Source organism: Schistocerca serialis, chromosome 3 (genome assembly GCF_023864345.2).
Source record: "Schistocerca serialis cubense isolate TAMUIC-IGC-003099 chromosome 3, iqSchSeri2.2, whole genome shotgun sequence".
Taxonomy (NCBI): Eukaryota; Metazoa; Arthropoda; class Insecta; order Orthoptera; family Acrididae; genus Schistocerca; species Schistocerca serialis.
The window spans coordinates 321219050-321242424 of NC_064640.1; the positions used below are offsets into that span (position 1 = coordinate 321219050).

At 39.5% G+C, this 23375-nt stretch overlaps 1 protein-coding gene across 2 annotated transcripts in view; it reads left to right on the forward strand.

Annotated features, from left to right (window-relative positions):
* Positions 1-1407: 1407 nt before the first annotated feature.
* Positions 1408-23375, forward strand: part of LOC126470131 (vacuolar protein sorting-associated protein 41 homolog) — a 153736-nt gene continuing 131768 nt past the window's right edge. For both annotated transcript variants that reach the window (XM_050097747.1, XM_050097746.1), the window contains exons 1-3: positions 1408-1558; positions 13958-14101; positions 16260-16418. In XM_050097747.1, the coding sequence (XP_049953704.1) occupies positions 1547-1558; positions 13958-14101; positions 16260-16418 (315 nt within the window). In that variant the 5' untranslated portion in view covers positions 1408-1546. The remainder of the gene's footprint in view (positions 1559-13957; positions 14102-16259; positions 16419-23375) is intronic.

Here is a 23375-nt window from a genome sequence, read left to right on the forward strand (position 1 = left end):
TGACCCAGGCTTGAGACCTAATATCCAGAGTTAAATGCGCAATTTGTAAAAATTTATTTGTTTGGACCATCAAAGAAAAATGTGGGCTTCATGTCTTCAGTGGTGTATTTTTTCCCTCTGTGCATTTTTTCTTAATTATAATTTATGTGTTTATTGTATTATTGTGAAATAAAAAATTGAATATTTTAAAAGCCCGTTTTTAATTGTGGTACACCAGTACCCCAGTGTAGCAGACCCATCGATACAAATAAGTGCAGCATTGCAGGGTTAATAAAAAATACATTATTCAAAAATTCTCATAGGAAACATGCTACTGGAAGTGTTATAAAATATCTCATGTCAACAAATTAAAGTCCAGATTGATGGAAGTCGTCTGTAGCGTAACATCATGCACTGACTTGATTTTATTTTCTCTGCTAGTCACTTGTGTCACAATTACATTTGCAATAGTCGATATGTACTGCAAGGTATTGAAAAATTAACGATTTGAGACATTTTCGGTATGATTTAAGTGCTTAAAATTCGCGAGTGTACACATTGGACTTCGCGCTACACGGCACTACGTTCTCTCGCCACGGCTGCACCTGCTTATTTGTCGACTCGTACGCTAGGCAGGAAGGGATGTACAAACCGCTATTATAGGGGTCTTTCGTGAAGCAAAAATGAGCGAATTTAACATAAAAAATTGCGGTCGGTCTTAGTAGCTAAAATTTTTACAGTGAATTTCTTTTGCTGCATTGGTATTCTTCCTGTGTGAAAAATTTCAGGGTCGGTTTCGACATGTCAGACTATACCATTCCCTTGTTAGTTACTTCAGTGCTGGCAGGATAGACACATTGTTTTTAATTACTTTTTATGTGACATTATCTTAAGTATAATACGATCCACGATTTTCTACGTTCAGTGCCAAAATTTTTCTTTCACGATTCTATTTCTAGTCGCTGAACTAGAAAAATTCAAATTCAGTCTTTTATGGCACGGTCGGTACATAGTGTTTCAACGCCAGATAACTATAACAGCACTTCCTAGAAACGACTGACACATTATGTACCGGCATTTTATTTTCGTACTATCATCATTCGCTAATGCACATGCGCGGCACATTAAATGACGATGCTGGTTAAACTGTTTGCCACATAACCTGAACAAAAACGGTATATGTAAAATATTTCCACCCTCATGTGCGGAGTGATGCACTAAGATTTTTTCGGTGTGCTTGTAACAAAGATCTTCTTAAATTATTGTTGTAATCAGAGCTCCTTCCGCACTCTTAAACATCAATCATCCACCTACTGAACAAGCGCGTTTTATGTCTGCTTTCACATGGAGCTTCGGATCTTCGCTTGAGAGATCGGGTCCCGTAGAGCCGTAGTTGCACGTCAGGGGCTAAACGCAAGTGATTCTAAGCTCCTTGGAACAAATAGATACAAATGTCAACATTGTATGAAGAACTTTGGTCAAGTGTAAAGCCTTTTGGCTGTCACTTCATGAAGTGGTGGGGGTTTGTGTTTACTTTGTAGTGGACCGGAGATCTACGACAAAAACAATGGCAGCAGATGTATGTGTTCGTATGAAGAATCAACTTTCACTCTGTAGTACAAAAGATAACACTGACCCTCATTTTGGGTCTTTATGTGAACACTGTCATGTTGATCTTTATGCCGTGACGCTCATATGTCAACAGTGTTTGTTTATTGTCATAACCTTCTGTATAAATGTTATATTAAGACGTTAATGTATTTTATAGGAGTTGTACTCTATTAGTACCACCATGACTCAGTTTCAGCGTGGAATGTCAACCTTCAGTCTGTAATTAGATACAATGGAATTGCATATTTCACCAGAATTTCTGTGATTGCAACTAACTCAGCTATAAGTAGCATTTTATAACCTTTACCCTATCGTAGCAAACAGTTCCGTGGTATTGCAGTTGTTAACAGTATTATTTGCTCTGTTACACAGCAGTCGCAAAAACTGAATAGAAGAAGTAATGCAATCGATTAATAATGAATGTTACTCGTGTGCAGTACTGTCATTCGCTATTAAGATTTCGTGTAAATGACATGAAGAAATGGTCAGCAGATAACAGCTTTAAAAGATTTTCGAGTTGCTAGTTATGATAGAATGCTTAGACAAAGAGTTGAAGTAGATACACAGGCAGAAAGAAACAAAATAATCGAGCATAAAAATGTAGATTATACGTATTCGAGATTAAATACCTGAAACAGGAGATTGAGTATTAAAAAATACTTGAGAAACTGTTCACAGAACGCGTGCGAATGAAGACAGTTCCTCAAATCTTTCTGCAATTATTGTATTTCACAGGAAAACGGGCACACAAGACAAAAAATAAACAACAGTGAGCATATCAGACCCATTTCCATAATGTGTGTGAGATTCACAAAAGAGTCAGAAACCACATACAAGAAATTACACTAGATTTCAGTCAGACAAAGAAACGCGCCTATTTTAGAGGTGCATGTAGAACATTGGAACATTTACAAGCTGTGAACGAAGTAGTGAAATGGCGAATTGATTTGCAATTGCCACTTTTCACGACAAATCTTTTGACGAATTTGAGTAAAATCCAGAACATCGTGTGAGAAACATCTGGTAGTGTAAATAACAACATATATTCCAGTGCTATAACTTTAATTAAACTTTGTCAGGATAGTGAGCAGTTCCAATGTAAAAGAGAAGTTGATCAGGGATTTCTTATCACCAAAACTAATAACAGCAATATTGGAACTTTTTTCCACCTCCTAAAACTGACTAAATGAAGCAGCTCCTTTATTTTTCAAATGACATGTTTGCTATCAGTTTTGTCTTAATAACAATGAGAGATGGATTTTTAATTTGAGAAGCATTAAGAATGGATAGGTATGTGTTGAAATTTGCTATGAGACGCAGGAAAACACGCAGATAGATCAATGAATGGACTGGAATGGAAGATGTAATTATGACTGCAACTTAAATTAAAAAGGGTGGACAGCCCATGAAAAAGGTGAGTGGATGATAGGCAGAATGAGGAATTTATTTCTGGGTTCTGAAGGTATGGAAAGACTAGCAGAGTGACCAAATAGGTGGTGGTTAGGCGATATTAGAAAGCATATGTGAGAAATATGCACAGAGTTTAGACAAAACTATGGGAACACTACAATAAATGCATGCTTGAACAGTAGGTTGCACTGTTGCATTTGACGCCGAGGGACAGCTGCAATGTCCTTAGTACATGTAACTTCAGTGGTGGTCAGAACAGCAATCGGTGTGGTTGTGAGTGCGTTATGTCAGAGCTAAGTGAATTTGAACATGGGAAAATCGTTGGTGCTTGTCTTTTTGTAACAAAGGTAGCTGAATTGTTTGGTGTTTCAAGAGGCACTGTATTGAAGATATATACTGCATACAGGGAAAGTGGACAAATATCATCCAATAAGTAACAATGCAAACCCTATCAGCACCAAAACAATATGAAGTGAGCTCCTTAAGCAGGGAGTGGGAATTGCGAAATTACTCATATGTGGTGCAGATGACCTTAACAGGAAAATGTGATGGCAAAGCCATAAAACCTGGACTATAGCAGAATGGAAGAAAGTCATTTGGTTTTGTGTGTCTTGTTTCATACTATTTCCAACTTCTGGCCCAGTTTATGGCCCAAAAGTGAAACTTTGGGGGGGGGGTAGGTGATTTGAGCAGCAAATTCTTAGGCATCCATATTGATGAGAAGGCTTTACAGAGTGTCGATTCCACCTGTCTGCTTTACCTCGTGACATCTTCAATATGGCAGAAATGGCTACTTTCAGTGTACATGAACAAAAATAAAAATGACACAATGATGTCTCACTCCAAAAATAAAATTAAACTAATGGGACAACCGTGGAAAATTGGGGGCTCAGGGCAGGGGCAAGCTAAATATACGACAATAAAAGAATACAACACCATCCCAATACAAAAAATATAAAAAAAAATTAGTTTATAGTATTCTACTACACCAACAAAACCACAGGAATTGGACATTTCCCTTGATCCATTAGCTCAATCGCAGCCACAGACACAAAAGAAACAACAACTACAACCCCAAAAAGTGGAATTGGAGTTTTCCATTGATCTATGTAACTCCACCACAGCTATCGATACCAAAAAACCAACCACCAACAGCTCCAAAAAGTGAAAGCAAAACCCCAAGAACTGATAAACCCAAATACCCCGTATTCACTTCACCAATTAAAACATAACCGACCTACCATAAATATACAACACCCAAAATGTCACAGTTACTATAGAATAAAACCAAATCAAAAATTACTTACTAACAAAAGCCTAAGCCTCCAGAAATACCCCCTAGGTTGACACACACACACACACACACACACACACACACACACAGCAGAGAGAGAGAGAGAGACAACACCACATATACATACGCTTGGCCCGAGCCACCGAAACTCTCGTCAACCTCATGTTGTTGCTACAAATGTGACACCTAACATATTTATCAATAAGACCAAATATCCGCAGAAATTGTATGACAGACATCATATAATCACCCATCTCAGAACATAATGATACACTCATGAACTTCACTGTCATATCCATAACTAACAAAAAAGCAGTTTAAAAAATTAGACTTCTTTCTGCACAACAAACACCAAAATAATCAGACCTAACGAGAACACCAAACCACATTAAAAAAAGGGTAATGACTCACTGAAAACCCTTCTACAACCCAGATTACCACACCAACTGCCTAAACTCGAAACCGTCTTTGCACGATGACAACCAAAACTCAAATGAAACCAATAGCACATCCACCACCACCACCAAATACCAAATACAACAACACAACATCTACGAACACAGCCAACTGAAAAACTTCATGCCATAGTGATACACAGCACACCACCATTACATAACAGGTCAAAGCAAACAGGTGGAATCAGACACTTTCATTGACCCACAATTAAAATTGAAAAACAAAAAACACATTTTGAGACTCCTAAAATGACTTAATCCTTCCCCATTTGGACTTCAAATTACTGCAGGCCTTGGGGAGAGAGATACTTGGCACATTTTCATTCAAGAATATAATATGGAATCATGTTCTAGGGCATCTCATCTTTAAGAAAGAATGTCTTCATTGCTCAAAAACCTGCTGCAAGTATAATATGTGGTACTCACACATGACCATCTTGTAGACATCTGTTTAAGGTATTGGCCTTTTGACTACTGCTTCGCAGAAATGTATTCCCTCATGAAGCAAATAATCCACTGCCATTCACAAGGAGCAGTGATGTACATAAATACAACTCTAGAAGAAAAAATAGATTCATTACTTCACAAGCAGGGTGTCTTTGGCACCAAAAGAGGTGCACAATGCTGCAACTAACATTTGTGATCACTTACCCAGTGATATAAAATATCTGATAGACAGAAAAGACAAATTTGAAAAAAAACTGAAAAAGTTTCACCTTGACACTCGTATTCTGTTGAAGAATTTTTGTTATTGTAATATATAAGAGGTGGTGGGCAGGAATTACAAAGTCACATTCTTTTAACTTATAAATGTTCAGCGTGTGGCCATATTTACAAATTAATTTGTTATGCGGATGTAAAATAACTTGTTCCATATCATTACAATTCATTGTGCAAACGATCCATGGAACATGAAATTAACTTACGCCATGGGCCCCATGGTTATTCTTTAAGGCCAAATTACTGCCAAGGATTATGTCACCATTTCGGCTGATCAGATCTATACAGTACGGTATTTGTTCCCCAATGGTGGTGGTGTGTTCCAAGACGACTTGGCCCCTGTTCACAAAGCTTGCTCATCGAGGACTGGTTTTGTGAGCATGGGGATGAACTGTCGCATCTCCCCTAGGCACCTCCAGCAACACATGTCAATATTATTGAGCCTTTGTGGTTTACTTTGGACAGAAGGGTGCATGACTGCTATTAACCCCCATCATCTTTACCTGAACTTGCCTCTATGGTATAAGATGCCTCTGAAAACCATGCAGGACTTGTATTTATGAATTTCAAGACTACTGGACACTGTTTTGAATGCTATCAGGTTTCCTACACTGTATTAGATGTGGTAATGTTGTGTTTTTGGATTTTCCATATTTTTGCCCAACCCCTGTACATGTATAGCTGAAGACTATAATGCCTTAAAGTCTAGAGGAGACCTTTATCCAAGCAATGGATGTCATGGAGATGATGATGATGCAGTAGTGTGTTAAATTCTTGTGAAACTCGGTGTGCCAAAACAAACTAGACTTTTGGGGGGGGGGGGGGGGGGGGGGGGGTTGTACTCTAGTTTCTGTTAAGTGTTTACTTTTTGCACATTAGGCTTTATAAAAAGACAGTAGGTTCTACTAACAAATGTTCCCTTCGGTTGAACAAGTGTGGGAAAGAATATGAACCTGCACCTAATGTGGTGTAAGACCATCTTTGGGATCCATAAAAGCTTGAAACTTCCTGGAAATTAATTCATAGCTATCCTTATTGGCGATTAGTTTGGTTTTATACCAATCATTTCAAAGAAATTCCTCCAATTTCTTGTAATGTATAATAGGCCCATAATTCTTTTTCTAATAAATACCTCATTATGTTGACAATACATAAAAAAACACACCATTAAGGAATTATTTGAATTTGGCAGAAACCAGTACATATGATGTACGTGTACAGACAAATAAGTGGTTACAATTTCAGAAAAATGGATGATTTATTTAAGAGGAAGGGCTTCACAAACTGAGCAAGTCAATCGTGCCCTTCGTGGCAGGACATCCTGGGGTTACATTTCAGCGAGATCATGCCTGTCCACACACGACAAGGGTCTCTGTACTTGTCTTCATGCTTGCTGAACCTTACCGTGGCCAGCAATGTTGCCAGATCTCTCCCCAATTTAGAATGTTCAGAGCGTTTTGGGCAGGGCCATACAGCCAGCTAAGGATTTTTGTGATCTCATGCACCAGGTGGACAGAATTTGGCACGATATCCCTCAGGAGACATCCAAGAATTCTGTCAATCAGTGCTAGGCCGAATAACAGCTTGCATAAGGGACAGATGTGGAGCAACGCATTATGACTTACTCAGTTTGTGAAGCTCTGTCTGTTTCATAAATCATCCAATTTTTGTGAAATTGTAATCATTTGTTTGTCTGTACATGAACATGTACATCGCATCTACCAATTTATGGCCCATTCGGATAATTCCTTTTTGATGCATTTTTCTTTTCCCGTTAGAGTGTGTATCCTGCAGTTGTTAAGGCTAGATTTTCATCCTCAAGCAGATCAAACCCTCTTCCACTCTACCATATCACTAGTCTTCATTTTTCACACTACCATTAGAAACTAAGTTTCATTTGCTATGTATGCCATGGTTGAATTACAATTGCAAAAATGCATACCTTCCCATTAGAGGGACCCATCAGTAAGACAGAGACAGTATGAATGAAGCTAAGCAAACATGTCATTGGGATATAATAATGTCCAAGAAAATTGAAATGTCCACCATGTGCAAACTATGGTCAGTCATGTGATTGCTAAATGCATAGAATCTGCCAGCTCTTGAGATTCACTGTAAGTTCTGTAGGGTGTAAGTGATACACACGGAATACAGGTGCATTTGTGGTGAGGAATACAGAGAAACTCTGGAGAAACTGCCATGGAAACGTAGGTGGGAGAGAATAGATGGTTCACATGATAACCCTTTTTGTGTATTTTCCATTAATTTCCTGGTCACTGTCACATGAACTTTTTTGAAGTTCCGTAAATCACATTCCTGTCGGATCCCACCTTTACTGACGGATAGTCTCCTATGATTGTGAATTATGAGAGACTTACTATTTTTATATAATATTGTGATGAGAGTACACCTTGTTTTAAACCACCACACGACTGAAGGCAATAAATAGTTGTTACACAAGATGCTGGCAACAGATTGGCAGTTGACAGAATAAAGGCATAAGTCTTTATATGAAATACTAAAGCTATTCCAGTTCATGGAGTTTGGTACAGACAAAGTGTATTGCCAGTTTAGACCATGGTGCAACTACTCAACAGCCGGCTGATGTGGCCAAGCGGTTCTAGGCGCTTCAGTCTGGAACCGTGCGACTGCTACAGTCGCAGGTTCGAATCCTGCCTCGGGCATGGATGTGTGTGCTGTCCTTAGGTTAATTAGATTTAAGTAGTTCTAAGTTCTAGGGGACTGATGACCTCAGTTGTTAAGTCCCATAGTGCTCAGAACCATTTGAACAATTTTTGAACTACTCAACATCAACACATTTTGGAACACATTATTTAAACTGAGTTGTGTGATCCAAAGCATGCAGTTTCAAATAGCAATGTTTTGGTTCACAACAATATCAGCCTCATACAGTTGCTGTAATATGAAGATTCATTACACTCTTTGAATGAAAGAACTTTCCTAATTCTTACATTGCCTCAACTAGGCCATGTTCTACAGTATGTGATTAAAAGTATATGGACACCTGCGTGAAAATGGCTCACAAGTTCCTGGCGCCCTCCATTGGTAATGCTAGAATTCAATATGGTGTTGGCCCACCCTTAGCCTTGATGACAGCTTCCACTCTCTTAAGCATACGTTCAATCAGGTGTTGGAAGGTTTCTTGGGGAATGGCAGCCCATTTTTCATGGAGTGCTGCACTGAGGAGAGGTATCGATGGCGTTCAGTGAGACCTGGCACGAAGTCGGCATTCCAAAACATCCCAAAGGTGTTCTATAGGATTCAGGTCAGGACTCTGTGCAGGGCAGTCCATTACAGGGATGTTATTGTCGTGTAACCTCTCCTCCACAGGCTATGCATTATGAACAGGTGCTCAATCATGTTGAAAGATGCAATCGCCATCCCTGAATTGCTCTTCAACAGTGGGAAGCAAGAAGGTTCTTAAAACATCAATGTAGACCTGTTCTGTGATTCTGCCATGCAAAACAACAAGGGATGCAATGCCCCTCCATGAAAAACACGTCCACACCATAACACCACTGCCTCCGAATTTTACTGTTGGCACTACACACGCTGGCAGATGATGTTCAACAGGCATTCACCATACCCACACCCAGCCATCGGATCGACACATTGTGTATGGTGATTCGTCACTCCACACAACATTTTCCCACTGTTCAGTCGTCCAATGTTTACGCTCCTTACACCAGGCGAGACGTCGTTTTGCATTTTCTGGCATGATGTGTGGCTTATGATCAGCCGCTCGACCATGAAATCCAAGTTTTCCCACCTCTTGCCTAAATTTCATAGTACTTGCAGTGGATCCTGATGCACTTTGGAATTTCTGTGTGATGGTCTGGATAGATGTGTGCCTATTACACATTACACCCTTTTCAACTGTCGGCGGTCTCTGTCAGTCAACAGACAAGGTTGGCCTGTATGCTTTCATGCTGTACATGCCCCTTCACATTCCACTTCACTATCACATCAGAAACAGTGGACCTAGGGATGTTTAGGAATGTGGAAATCACGCATACAGACGTATGACACAAGTGACACCCAATCACCTGACCATGTTTGAAGTCCGTGAGTTCTGTGGAGTGCCCCATTCTGCTCTCTCATGATGTCTAATGACTACTGAGGTCACTGATGTGGAGTACCTGGCAGTAGGTGGCAGCACAATGCACCTAATATGAAAAATGTATGTTTTTGGGGGGTGTCTGGATACTTTTGATCACATAGTGTATCTTCATCCCCTGTTAACGCTAGAAAAAAATCCTTTCTGGTAATAGATTTCAATTAAACAATGCAATGTTGTGCCTACAGAACATTCAGATGTCAAGAAATGGGCAGTACATGTCACTAACAACACAAAAGCTATAGCAAAACAAAACAAAAAAAAGCCTTTTTGTGCAAGACTTTTTTTTTTTTTTTTTACTTTGACATCTTAAAACAAAACTGTCATCTTACAACCTAATGTAGACCTTGGGTTACATTACAGATCAGTCAGTCAGCAATACCCACATTTTAAAGAAACATTTAAAAGAATTTCTTTTTTAAAAATTTTTGAAACATTTTAGCTTGTTTCTATTGGAAAATTGATAGTTATAACAGTTGTTAAAACAGTCTCAGCTGCTGAGCATTGGTTATATTCCTCTTAGAGTGGTGCCTGCTCCTCACCAGCTTCAGCAGACTTCCATGGAGTAAGCGACCTGATGATGACCAGGATAGTGGCCGAAACCGGTCACCAGTAAATAAACAAACATCTACATGTGGTTAGGACTGTTTTATTATAAAAAAAGTAAAAATAAAAAATTACAACAATTTCTTTCTGTCATGGCACATTACAACCACCAAACCACCACCTTCCAATCTAACCTACATCTTGAGCTACACGACAGTTCAGTCTGTAAAGAAAAGGAGGAGGGGGGGGGGGGGGGGTTAACATCTCTAGAAAAACCGGAATGTAGTCCAGGTCTAGTAAACAAAACAATATAAGTGACCAGCCACAAGAACTAAGTGACATACTGTCAGAAAGGCACACAAATGACGTCTACTACTGGAACAAACAAATAGAAACTCTAAAGACACTAGGAGAAATGGTTGGATGGAAGATTAACATTTAGCATTCAGTCAATGCCTAGGAAGTGAGGATGGGTAAAGATATTGTCAATTTTCTTTTTTCAACAAAGCGGGTCGACAGAAGCGTCCGATACCACGTGTCGGCTTTGACCTGTGACGTAAGGGTGTTGTCGTGTCTGATGTCATGACGGCGCGGAGTTTGGTTTGTGAGTGCGGAGTGTTTGTAGATGTCGTCGTGTTGTGGTTTATTGTGCTCTCTGGTGGTATGTTCAAGGTTTTTGTTTGTGTGGTATAATGGGCTCAGTTTGCTTTTGCTCATTATCCAGAATTGTTCAAGTGTCAGCTGTGTTTGTAGTGGAATTCTTTTCAGTGAGTTAACGATTTTGTGTGAAGGTTAATTTAGTGTTGTTCACTGTACATCGTGTGGTAATTTTAGTAAAAGTAATCGGTTGTTGTTTTTGTTCAGGAATGGATATGAGGGATAAAATTAACAGTGCGCAGGTCAAGGGAAGTGTTCAATCCCAATTTGTGGCTGTGTATGTTGATATTGGTATCGGGAGATGTTTTTAAGCTATATAGGCCAAGGGAAGTGTCCAATTCCAGATGATATTGTGTTTAGTGGTATTTGGGGAGTTTTGTGATCTCGGTTTTTTGCGTTGTTTTGTGTGGTTTTGTATGGGGGTGGGTGTCTAAATTTGTTTGTATTTAGTTTGCCCCCACCCAGAAACACCCCATTAAATCTGACTTTGGCACAGAAAGGGGTAAATTATGCTGCCACAAAAGTCTTTGGTCACCTACCAAACAGCATCAAAAGCCTGACAGATGGCCAACCCACATTTAAAAATAAATTAAAAGAATTTCTAGATGACAACTCCTTCTACTCATTGGCTGAATTTTTAGATATAAATTAAGGGAGGGGGAAAAAAAACTTAAACATTAGTGTCATGCAATATTTTGTGTAATTTAATATCTTGTACAGACATCTTTTATTAACCTGACACGTTCCACATCGTTACGAAGTGTCGTATTCATGAACTATGGAACAAGTATTAATCTAATCTAATCTAATCCAGCGCTTGTCTCGTTAGTGTCATTAGGCTTTTTGTGGAAAGTGTGTGTGTTTGTTTTTCGATGTATTTTCATCCTCATAATGTGTACGTACCAAATTTATATGCGCCATATTGGAATCGTGGTTTATGGTAATTTCCGCCATATTTGTGACGTCATGGGTCAAAGCAGACAGGTGGGATCGGACGCTTCCGTATTTCCCAAAGCATCCCACCATTTGATTTACTCGTGGCATTGTAGTTTGATGGGATATATCCATAAGACAGGGCTGTCAACATAGGTAATGTATTGCAAGGCCTGCATTTCACTTTACAATAAAATGTTGTGTTCCATTACTTTTGTTTTACGCTTTTAATTGGTGAGTGGAATTTACTCTATTTATACAGTCCAAGAAGAATAACAAATTTAACTTCTTTAAAAATTTTCTTGTATGATTCCTTAAAAGTAAAACCTTTCATTTTTGAATTATTCTTTTTTGAAGTGTTAATTACTATTTTGCTAACATTTTATTTCCCAGATGCTCTTGCCATGTCGTAGGCACATGTATCTGAATGATAACCAAATGCTACTGTTTCCTTATTGCAGCAGTCCCAAAAGTTCTTCAGACAGTAACAGTCACTCATGCCTTTGCTAAATGATTCCCGGTTTTTTACTATCTTTCATGATCAGTCCACAGATTTTGCAGAAGACATTTGCATATTACTACATCTCCTCAACTGCAATATTATATTGGTTCTTGTTTTTGTTGTTATACCTCCAAAGGTTATCCATACTAATTCCTGTTATACAACAATATAATTGTCTCTAAACTATCTTCATGACTTTTCTGATAGCTCAGAGACTTTTCACTGTAAATGGGATCCACTGCATCCATTAGTGCAAATAGCTCCCTCACCATCTGCAAACATCACCATCCTTGTTGCTAATGTGGTAAATAATTAATACATATCAAGAATAACAAAAGAACCATACAAAGGTTTCAGGTACGCCACAACTAATGTCTCTTTTGTATTCTCTGTTTTCAAGCAAAATTTATACTCTCTGTCATCTTCCTGAAAGATGAAACTTAAACTGCTTTTAGGCAACACTATGAATGACAGATTCAGGCAGTCAAGTAGTAATTAGTCCACAGTTTAATTCATCCCAATCTATGGCATTAAGGAGGTGATTGAGGAGATTATACAACAGACATAGACAGTTATTTCAATTGACTTTTGTTTTTTGGAATTTGTTTGAAACTTTTTCAACTATTTATTTTTTTCTATAAAAGTTAGAAAAGACTTCATGCATGACTCTCTCAATTTCCTTAGACAGCTATATGTTTATGAGACATGTCTGTAATTTTGTATGTCGTATGTGTGCAGGTCTGTGTTGCATTAAGTCTGTTTAATGACATAATCAGGTTAATAGAATGCATGAATTGAACTGTCCCCAACAATTAGGCAGCCACCTTATGGTACGCGATGGAGGGTATCCTGTACCGTTACTAGTCAGTTCCTCTTCTGTTCCACTCACAGGTAGACAGAGGGAAAAACGATTGTCTATATGACTCTGTATGAGCTCTAATATCTCATATCTTATCTTCATGGTCCTTATGTTGGTGGTGGTAGGATCGTTATGGGGTCTGCAAGAATGGACAGTATGTTCGAGGGATATTTCTCATTTGGGCCAAAGGGAAATGCTTGTATTCAGCGAAGGATTCAGATGGCATGGGTTTGAAACAACTGTTAAAGTTGAATAAATTATTCTCAGCAGCATGCTTCACAAGTGAGTGGTATATTATGTGCTAGATGCTTCTTCTTCACGTACTTATATGTTCCACACCGTTACAGTCTTTCCTAATCTCCTCAACTTCTGTCCCTCCACTCCTCAACCTTCAACTCTTCATTGATCCCAACACCCACCTCAACCAAGATAATTGTTCTTCATAGAGAGAGGGGAAGTAGAGGTAGTCTTATGGCTATTTAACAAAGGACTTTCTCTGAAAGATCAGCTACTAATCAGACTTTATTCAAATGTCTGTTTTCTGCTCAAGGTCTCCCCTTTTTGGTGAGTATTGATCTGTCCTCATACAGATATTTATTTATATTTCAGCTTGAATTTGCCATAAATGAATTTATATATTTGTAGGAATCCAGTAATTAAACTGACTTAAATCTTTGTCTGTGCTCACAGATAGAGTGCCAGTCATAAAATCCAGGTATTTGTAATGGCCCAGCAAATGTTTGGTGCAATGACTCAGGAATTGTAATTTTGTATTCCTATTAAATCTTTTGTTTTCATTAGAGTACTTGAAATATAATTCACTTTTTTTAATAGTATACTTGCTTCTTTACAGAATGGCAACATGCCTAGTGATGATGACATGAATAGTTCATCATCAGATGAAATTGAACCAAGACTGAAGTATGTGAGGATGACTAATGATGTACTGAAAATATTAAATAAGGATGCTGCAAGTTGCATGGCTGTTCATCCAAAAGTAAGTCTCTTGCCACATAGGACATTTTTATATTTTGCAAAACTGTAGATCATATCACAAGAGGCTACCATAGCCTTCTAGTTGTAAAATCGGGGGTGATCAGAGTGGTTGAAAGGAGGAAGGGTAATGTGGGCAATATTAGATTAGGTGATAAAGAGTTGATGGATTAACTAACTCATAGCACTCATTTGTTATAACTACATGTGAGATGTGCTATAATCTTGAATTTATAAAAAAAATGAATTATGAGTACAGGTGAATCACTCATATGATATAAGAATCCATATGTAACAAACTTGAAAGAGCATCTGTTGCAGCACACACTTAACTTCAGTTCGTGACAAACATATTCAGCCAACCTAAAATGTAGCTGTGCCTATATTGTCATTAGCGCAACTTTAACAACTGAGAAAGAGGGAAGTCAGTTGTATACTTTAATGACCAACTTGGTCCTTGATAGATTCACTCATCACTTTCTTATTTATTGTAAATATCCATGTGCTTCTATTACAATAGCCATTTCTTTGTGGTATTAATATCTCTCCTTTATTGATAGCATTGAAGACTTCTTTACCAGTGCGTACAGGAGGTCTGGAAGAAGATAACCTGTTACAGTTAAAAAATCTGTTCCAATGAGCATTAGTGATCATTCTTGTAGTAGACATAGTTTTGTGTTTTAGGTTATATTTTACAGTCAGGAAGTCCTTACACTGATGAATCTTTTTTCATTTCTCTTCTTAAAAAAAAAGAAAATATTTTCCTGTTGCTGGTATGTGGTTAATGGCAATGTATATAATATTCCACATGGGTGACCCACAGAATATCCAAGTCATACTTACTTCAGTACTAATTTTATTAATTATCTCACATCTGACATGAGTGACACTGTCATTTATCATTATTTTCAGTGTGAAAATGTGATTATGTACTGTGTCCATGTTGTGCTCCCCTCTAAGTAAAATAGCACAGTGGTTAGACACTGGCCTCATATTCAAAATGACCAAATTTTCTAATCATTGCCTGAGCATTCCAATTCAGGTTTTCCATAATTTCCCTAAAACACTTCTCGTGACTACTGGTATGGTTCCTTCAGAAGGCCCATTTTCAATTTCCTTTACTGTCAGTGTGCAACTGAGATTGTGCTCTATCTATAAAGATGATGCAGTCTATAAGAAATTGAAGCTGTTAACCAACCTTTCTTCCCTTTACCCCTAGTGGGGGAAAAAAAGACAAGGGATCCTGTGAATGTAATGGTCAATCCACTTCATTATTATATCCAATTCACTTAGAAAAAGTCATGTTTAGGTTGGTTGTTTGGTTTGTAGATTAAAAGGGACTAAGCTGCAAGGTTATCAGTCCCTCACATTTGGGAAGCTGCAAACTATAAAATGTAGATTTGATGCTGGATTAGTGTTGCTGGAAAATCATTGTAGCTGCAAGTCTAGTGCTAATCCAGAACACATTTTGAACTGAGTCAGCAATGTTACCCTCACCCTTTATTGTTGTGGAATTGATTACTAAGACCTCTTCGGTGTCATTCATTTCTTGGCTCAATTTAGGCCATTCATTCCTGTTCGTAATAGAGGCATTTCAGGCTGATGGATGATTTAATCTTGATTTGATGGGTCTCATAAAGCATAAAGTGACTGAAACTAGAAGAAATCCTTGTGTCACTCACAAAATGATCCCTTATGCTGAAACTTCCTGACAGGTTAAAACTGTGTGCTGGACTGGGATTCATATCTATACCCTTGCCTTTGCGGGCAGTACTCTTTGTATCCATACTATTTGATTTGAATGTTAGATGTGTCAGTGCTTTTCTCTTGTTTTCAAATTTTCACTGAGACTTGTGTGGTGGACTAGCACCTGGACATGAGATTCTTGAAGATTAAAGCTTTGAATTTAGCAACGAGGTATGCCCAAATAGCTCATTTGGTGGTAAGAGAATTCCTCACAAAAAATTGTGCTGTTTTTAACACCATCTCATCTGAGAATCTACTGTAAGGAAGGTCTTTCACTGTCAGTTTAGGTGCATTGATTTACTATTTCAGATTCTGTAAATTTTATTTTATTTTACTCCTTCTAAAAATACTGGGTATTTTAAATCTTTGATTTCAGTTTCAATATTAATTTTTTCAATATTGATTTTTGTTTTCAGTTTGTATGCCTTGGCACCCATTGGGGAACTGTTCATCTTCTGGATCATCAAGGCAACAATATTAAAAGTAAAGCCTTGCGTTCACATACAGTATCAGTGAACCAGATAAGCATTGATCAAAATGGGGATTTTGTTGCAAGCTGTTCAGATGATGGCAGGGTAAGGAAATTTACTTTTCATACTTAAGATATTACTTTGCTGTGTGCAACTGATTATAACTTCTGGAGGTGTTTGGTTTCATTGTGTTGAATGTGACTACTCCTCTTTACAGTGCACCACATTTCTCTATTTTGGACCATGAGTGTGCATGTTTCCTTTCTTAGGTTACATTCTCCAGATTCAAGAACCATACCAAGTTACTAAATTTCTCTCACAGTGTAAAGGACCACAGTGTTGTATGGACTGCTATGATAAAACCACAGATCCAGACTTTCAGTGAGTGAAATCCCTTACTATAGTATGACACTCACTATGATGCAACACACTATTTATTACACAGAAAATATGGATACACTTTAATCGCTTGATAGTTCAAAATTAGAGTTCACACTGGGTCATAACATATAGAACACACAAAGTGAAGAATCCTCATAGTCTAGGTCAAGCAAATTTGACAAAATTGCAAAATCAGTGTAGCTGAAATTCAGCGAGCATGGTGTAAGAGAGCACAGTATGATTTGAAGTGTGTAGCAGCAGCCTGGCAGCCAAGTTTGATCTCCAGTTTGATGTCAGCGGTGAGGCCCTCGTGACTTGTACCTCTTACTGGTCACCTGAGGAATCATTGAAAGCAGACATCTCAGAGTATCAGCATTGCTGTGGGATGATAGATATAGCTGCTGGAAGCATCTTACTTGACACACAGGGCCAGAAGTATTCTTGTTCATATCTTGATTGCTTAACCTGAAGGGGGAGGGGGGTGTGATGCTGGTGCTGGAGTCAGCCAGAGCTGGTGTTCCTGTCTCTAGGTCCATGCTGGAGGTCACTGGTGCTGGAGATTGGAGGTGGGAGAAGGTCCCATTCCATAGGGGACCAACTACAACAGCACTGGACTTTGGAATGTGGGTCTGCCAGGCATCTGAAGTTGTATTGAGCTAGCTTTGGGAGTGGTGGAGGTTGCCTCAAGATTGAAGCTGCTAAGCGTGGGTGCAGTTGGTTGGCTTATCATATCTGCATGGCGCCATTGGTGTCCACTGTGGACTGTTGTTGTGCCCAGGCAGCTCTGACAACACCAAGTATCCATTCTGGGACTGTCCCAAAGGTGCAATCCCAAACCTCTGCGGGCAGCGTGTAGTGGGAGTAATGGTTGGACTGGTGTGGGGTGTTTTAGGCCTCAGGATATCCGATAGGGTCCAGTGTCAGCACCTATGAAGCATTTATGGCATCCCAGTATCAGTGTGGTCTTGTAGGGGCCAGAAACTGAGTTAGGACTTCGGCCTTAAATGCAGCTGATAGTATGTTTTAATGAATGGTTTGGCTTCACCATTAGAGGCTGGGTGGAACATCACCGGTGTCAAATACACTATGCTGTTCCGAGAGCAGAAATCCTGAAACATACTAGGTGAAAATCCATTATCTGAAACAATTGTTTCTGAGACCCCTTCAATTGTCTACGTTACTGTGGTATTTGACATTTGGACTACAAAAGGAAACTTTGAAAATGAATCTATGATGATGACCACATCTCTCTGAGGTTGGACACACTCTCATGGACACTGTGGCATTGACCATGCATCGAACCATTGTGGGCTACTGGTGGTTGACACGCAAGTCTTGCTATAGTGGGCTGTCCTCATGATGTCCTGCATGATGCCGACCCAGTAGGCGTGCCACCTCTTGAGCACCTTCATGTGTGCCACACCCTAGTGATAAATGTGCAGGAGACTTACGGCACACTGGCACTTGGCAGTCATCGTCGTTATCATCTGATATTAGCCTCAGTACCCTCTGTACTGTCTGGATCCTGTTTCTTAGGACAAAATATGTGTGGCGTTCTAGAAGGGAGTGGGGTGGGAGTTGTTGTGGCCAATGTTGGTGAATGTATTTCATGTTAGGTGGGTCTTAGGACTGAATAAGGAAATTAATGGCTGATGGTCTGTTATGAGGAGAAATTGTGTGTAATTTCTTACTGCAATATGATACCCAGTGATTCTTTCCCATTTTAGAAGCATGTATTATCAGTTTTCTGATGCCCATCATCAATTTTGTGAGAAAGAACAGCTCCGATGTCATGTTGAAACACGTTGGTGGCCAGGCTAAGGCATTTTGATGGGTCATGGGTCTCCACTCAAGGAATAGACTTTACATAATGTTTTAACTTAAGAAATACCTCCTGACACTGCTCTGACCATTCATGTTTTGCACCTTTATTGTGTAGATTATTTAGGTCCTGGCAGTCTGTACAGAATTTGGTATAACTCTATCCTCATTCCTTTACTGCCTCAACACCTTCTCTCATATCCGCTTCACCTAATCCTAAAGTTCAGCATGCTTATTTACCCATCCTAGAAGTCCAGCATAACCTCCAGTTGCTACTCAAATCCCTAGACCCACTGCAGAATCCCCCCTCCCCAATCCATCTCCCTCCTCATCTCAACTACTGCTCACACACCTTGCTTCTACAATCTGGACCACCACACAGCTGGTTATTGTTCTCTCATGGAAAAGTCAACATGTCCAACCCATTGCCTGCAGCCTATTTTCCTGTATCAAGGGCACAAACCAGTTTCAGTGCCTCTCAACCACCCCCTTCGTATTACTTCCTGGATCCATGGTTGTGGTTGTTGATAGCACTTCCCTATACACCAATGTCCCCCATGCCCATGGCATTGCCACCATCAAGCATGACCTCTCCCAATATAAGCACCTGCACGGTATCCTCATATGCCAACTAGTTTATGGGCCATTTGGAGTTAACCTTCCTTGCCAACCAAAACTCTAAACCCTTTGCCTGTTGCGTTTCATTGATGATATCTTCTTCATCTAGGCCCAGGATCAAGACACTGTATCCTTATTCCTTGACTACGTCAACACCTTGTCTCATATCTGCTTCATTTAATCACCCTGAAGCCTAGCATGTTGCCTAGTCAAGCCCTCCAGCAGTCAGTAGCTGCCATCTCTTTTTCACTTAAAAAAACCTCCAATACACTCTCACCTGCCATGGCCAAAGTATGTGCAGTGATGAAGAGTCCCATGCCCAGTATTACCTTCATGAACAGGCATTACTCTCCAAACCTAGTCAACAAACAGATGCGATATCCACATGTGCCTCTAATTGTCCAACCACCCCTCATGAAACAGCTGGAAAGGAACGCACCTATCATTACCCAGTGTCACACTGAATTGGAACAACTTAAAAAACATCCCTTGCTAGTTCTTAAACTAACTTCCATCATGTCCGGAAATTAGGAACATCCCCTCCATCTATGGCAAACTGGTATTTTGCCAGTCACCAAATCTCCAAAATATCTCTCCTGTTTACTTTGGCAGTTCAATTTTTGAATCTCAGCATGTTATTCTAATTTACTAGACACAGTTCTTGCATTTTCGTCATTGTCTACAATAGAGTTTCACAGTGTGTGTTGATATTGGTTTTTTAGTTTGTTTGGAAAGCTAGTGGTTGCTCATAGGCAATAGTCTGGTCAGTCAGGCAGCAGCCACTGGCCAAGCAGCAGCAACAAAGAAGTAACTGATTTTGTGACATTTTACGAGTTCCTGACCAGGAGCGAATTATGTAGTTTCATTTGTGTGCTTTAGCAGTGTAGTTTTCGAATTTCTGTGTGTTTATTTAATATTTACTAGACACAGTTCTTGTGTTTTGATTTTTGTCAGAAAGTAACCAATTTTATGACATTTCAATAGTTCCTAACCAGGAGCAAATTATTTAGTCTCAACTAGACACAGTTCTTGCAGTTTCTTTAGTGCCTACACTAGAGTTCCACAGTGTGTGTCGATATTTGTTTGTTTGTCTGTATAGTGTAGTTTACCACCATCTTTAGTCTGGTTAGGGACAGTGATTGCTGTGTGCAGATGCGAGCGGAGTTGATGATACTTTGCTCTCAGCTCCAGGCTGTGTTGGCTTCAGTTACACAGCTTGAGGCTGCAGTGGATGGGCATCACTGTTGCAAATTGGCCACTGGGATTCAAACAATATTAGTGTAGATCAGAAATGGCCTGAATTCAAGAAATAGTATCAACAACAGTTGAGAGATTTATACCAAATAAATTAACAAAAGATGGAGCTGATACCCCGCGGTAACACAAAACAGGTCAGACACTGTTGCAGAAACAACAAAAAAAATCATTCCAAATTCAAATGAACGCAAAATCCCCAAGATTGACAATCTTTTACAGCTTTCCAAAATTCCTTCACCAAAGAAGACAAAGTAAATATTTCAGAATTCATATCAAGAACAGCTGTCAACATGAGTAACTTAAAAGTATACACATAAAAAAAAAGTTTTATATCACCCCGGTTCCCAGAACTCCTGAAGATAGACATTGGCTGTGGATATTGTGTCACAGATACAGTCCCTTTGACTGTTCAAAGATGTCATTAAACCCACCCAAAGATGTAAACAACCATGCATGAGCAGCACCTATTAGATGGAGGGGGTTCCAGTGAGGAAGGAGGTGCATGGCTCGTGTTGTCTGTACTTCAACCATGCGTAGACAGTCAATACCATGGTTCAATTGTGTCCGCATTGTTACTTTGTGCCAGGAAGTGCTCTCAACAAGGGAAGTGCCCAGGCATCTCGGAGTGAACCAAAGCGATGTTGTTCAGATATGGAGGAGATACAGAGATACAGGAAATGTCAATGACATGCCTTGCTGAGGCTGTCCAAGGGCTACTACTGCAGTGGATGACCGCTACGCACAGATTATGGCTCTGCAGAAGGCTGCATGATGTGCGGGTTCACCCCCGACATCCATGGTGAGGTCCATCTTTGCAACCACGACACTGTGCAGTGTGGTACAGATGGGCCCAACAACATGCCAAATAGACTGGTCAGGATTGACATCACATTCTCTTCACAGATGAGCGTCGCATATGCCTTCAACCAGACAATTGTCGGAGACGTGTTTGGTGGCAACCCAGTCAGTCTGAATACCTTAGACACACTGTCCAGCAAGTGCAGCGAGGTGGAGGTTCTCTGCTGTTTTGGGGTGGCATTATGTGACACCGACATACGCCTCTGGAGGTCATGGAAGGCACTGTAACAGCTGTGCGATATGTGAATGCCACCCTCCAACCGATAGTGCAACCATATGACAGCATATTGGCGAGGCATTCGTCTGCATGGATGACAATTCGTGCCCCCATCATGCACTTCTTGTGAATAACTTCCTTCAGGATAATAGCATGGCTCGACTAGGGTGGGCAGCATGTTCTCCGGACATGAACCCTGTTGAAAAAGCCTGGGATAGATTGAAAAGGGCTGTTTATGGATGACGTGACCCACCAACCATTCTGAAGGATCTACATCAAATTGCCATTGAGGAGTGGGACAATCTGGACCGACTGTGCCTTGATGAACTTGTGAATAGTATGCCATTATGCATACAGCCATTCATCAGTGCAAGAGGACATGCTACTGGGTATTAGAGGTACTGGTGTGTACAGCAATCTGAACCACCACCTCTGAAGGTCTCATTGTATGGTGGTACAACATGCAATCTGTGGTTTTCATGAGCAATAAAAATGGCGGAAATGATGGTTATGTTGATCTCTATTCCAATTTTCTCTACAGGTTCTGCAACTCTCGCAACCGAAGTGATGCAAAACTTTTTTTTATGTGTGTAAATATCCTTGGAGTAGTGAAACACCTTAAATGTAGCTCCATACTTAACAATCACATACAGCAGCTTGCTTGACAAAAGATCCATACCCAAAGACCAGAAAGTTGCACAGGTCACACCATTATTCAAGAAAAGCAATTGGAGTAATCCACTAAATTACAAGTCCATATAATTAATGTTGATATGCAGCAGGATTTTGGACCATATATTGTATTCAAACATTATGAATTGCCTCGAAGTGAGCATATATTGTATTCAAACATTATGAATTATCTCGAAGTGAACCGTCTTTTGACACATAGTCAACACAGATTTATAAAACATTGTTCTTGTTAAACACAGCTAGCTCTTTACTCACACGAAGTGCTGAGTGCTATTGATATGGGATTTCAAATTGATTCCATATTTTTAGATTCCCAGAAGGCTTTTGACAGCATACCTCACAAGCAGCTTGTAGTCAAATTATGTGCTTATGGAATATCGTGTCAGTTATGTAACTGCATTCATGACTTCCTGTCAGAGAAGTCACAGTTTATAGTAATTGATAGAAAGTCATAGAATAAAACAGAAATGATTTGTGGAATACCCCAAGGCAGTGTTATATAAGTCCTCTGCTGTTCATTATCTATATAAATGACTTAGGAGACAATCTGAGCTGCCATCTTAGGTTGTTAGCAGATGATGCTGTCATTTCTTGTCTAGTAAAGTCATCAGAAGATCAAAATCAATTGCAAAATAATGTAGATAAGATATCTCTATGGTGTGAAAATTGGCAATTGACCCTAAATAATAAAAAGTGTGAGGTTATCCACTTGAGTGCTAAAAGTAGTCCGCTAAACTTCATACAATAAGTCAGTCAAATCTGGAGGCTATTAATTCAACTAAATACCTAGGAATTACAGTTCACACAACTTGGACAGAACACATAGAAAATGTTGTGGAGAAAGCAAACCAAAGAATTCATTTTATAGGCGGAACACTTAGAAGATACAACAGATCTACTTAAGAGGTTGTCTACACTATGCATGCCCATCCTCTTTTGGAGTACTGCTGCACGGTGTGGGATCCTTAGCAGATAGGGTTGACGGAGTACATTGAGAAAGTTCCAAGAAGGGCAGCACGTTTTGGATTATCAAGAAGTAGGGGAGAGATTGTCACAGACATGATACAGGGTTTGGGGTGGAACTCATTGAAACAAAAACATTTTTCATTGTGACAGGATATTCTCATGAAAGTTCCGTCACCAGCTTTCTCCTGCGAATGCAAAATGTTGACCTACATAGGGAGAAATGATCATCATAATGAAATAAGAGAAATCAG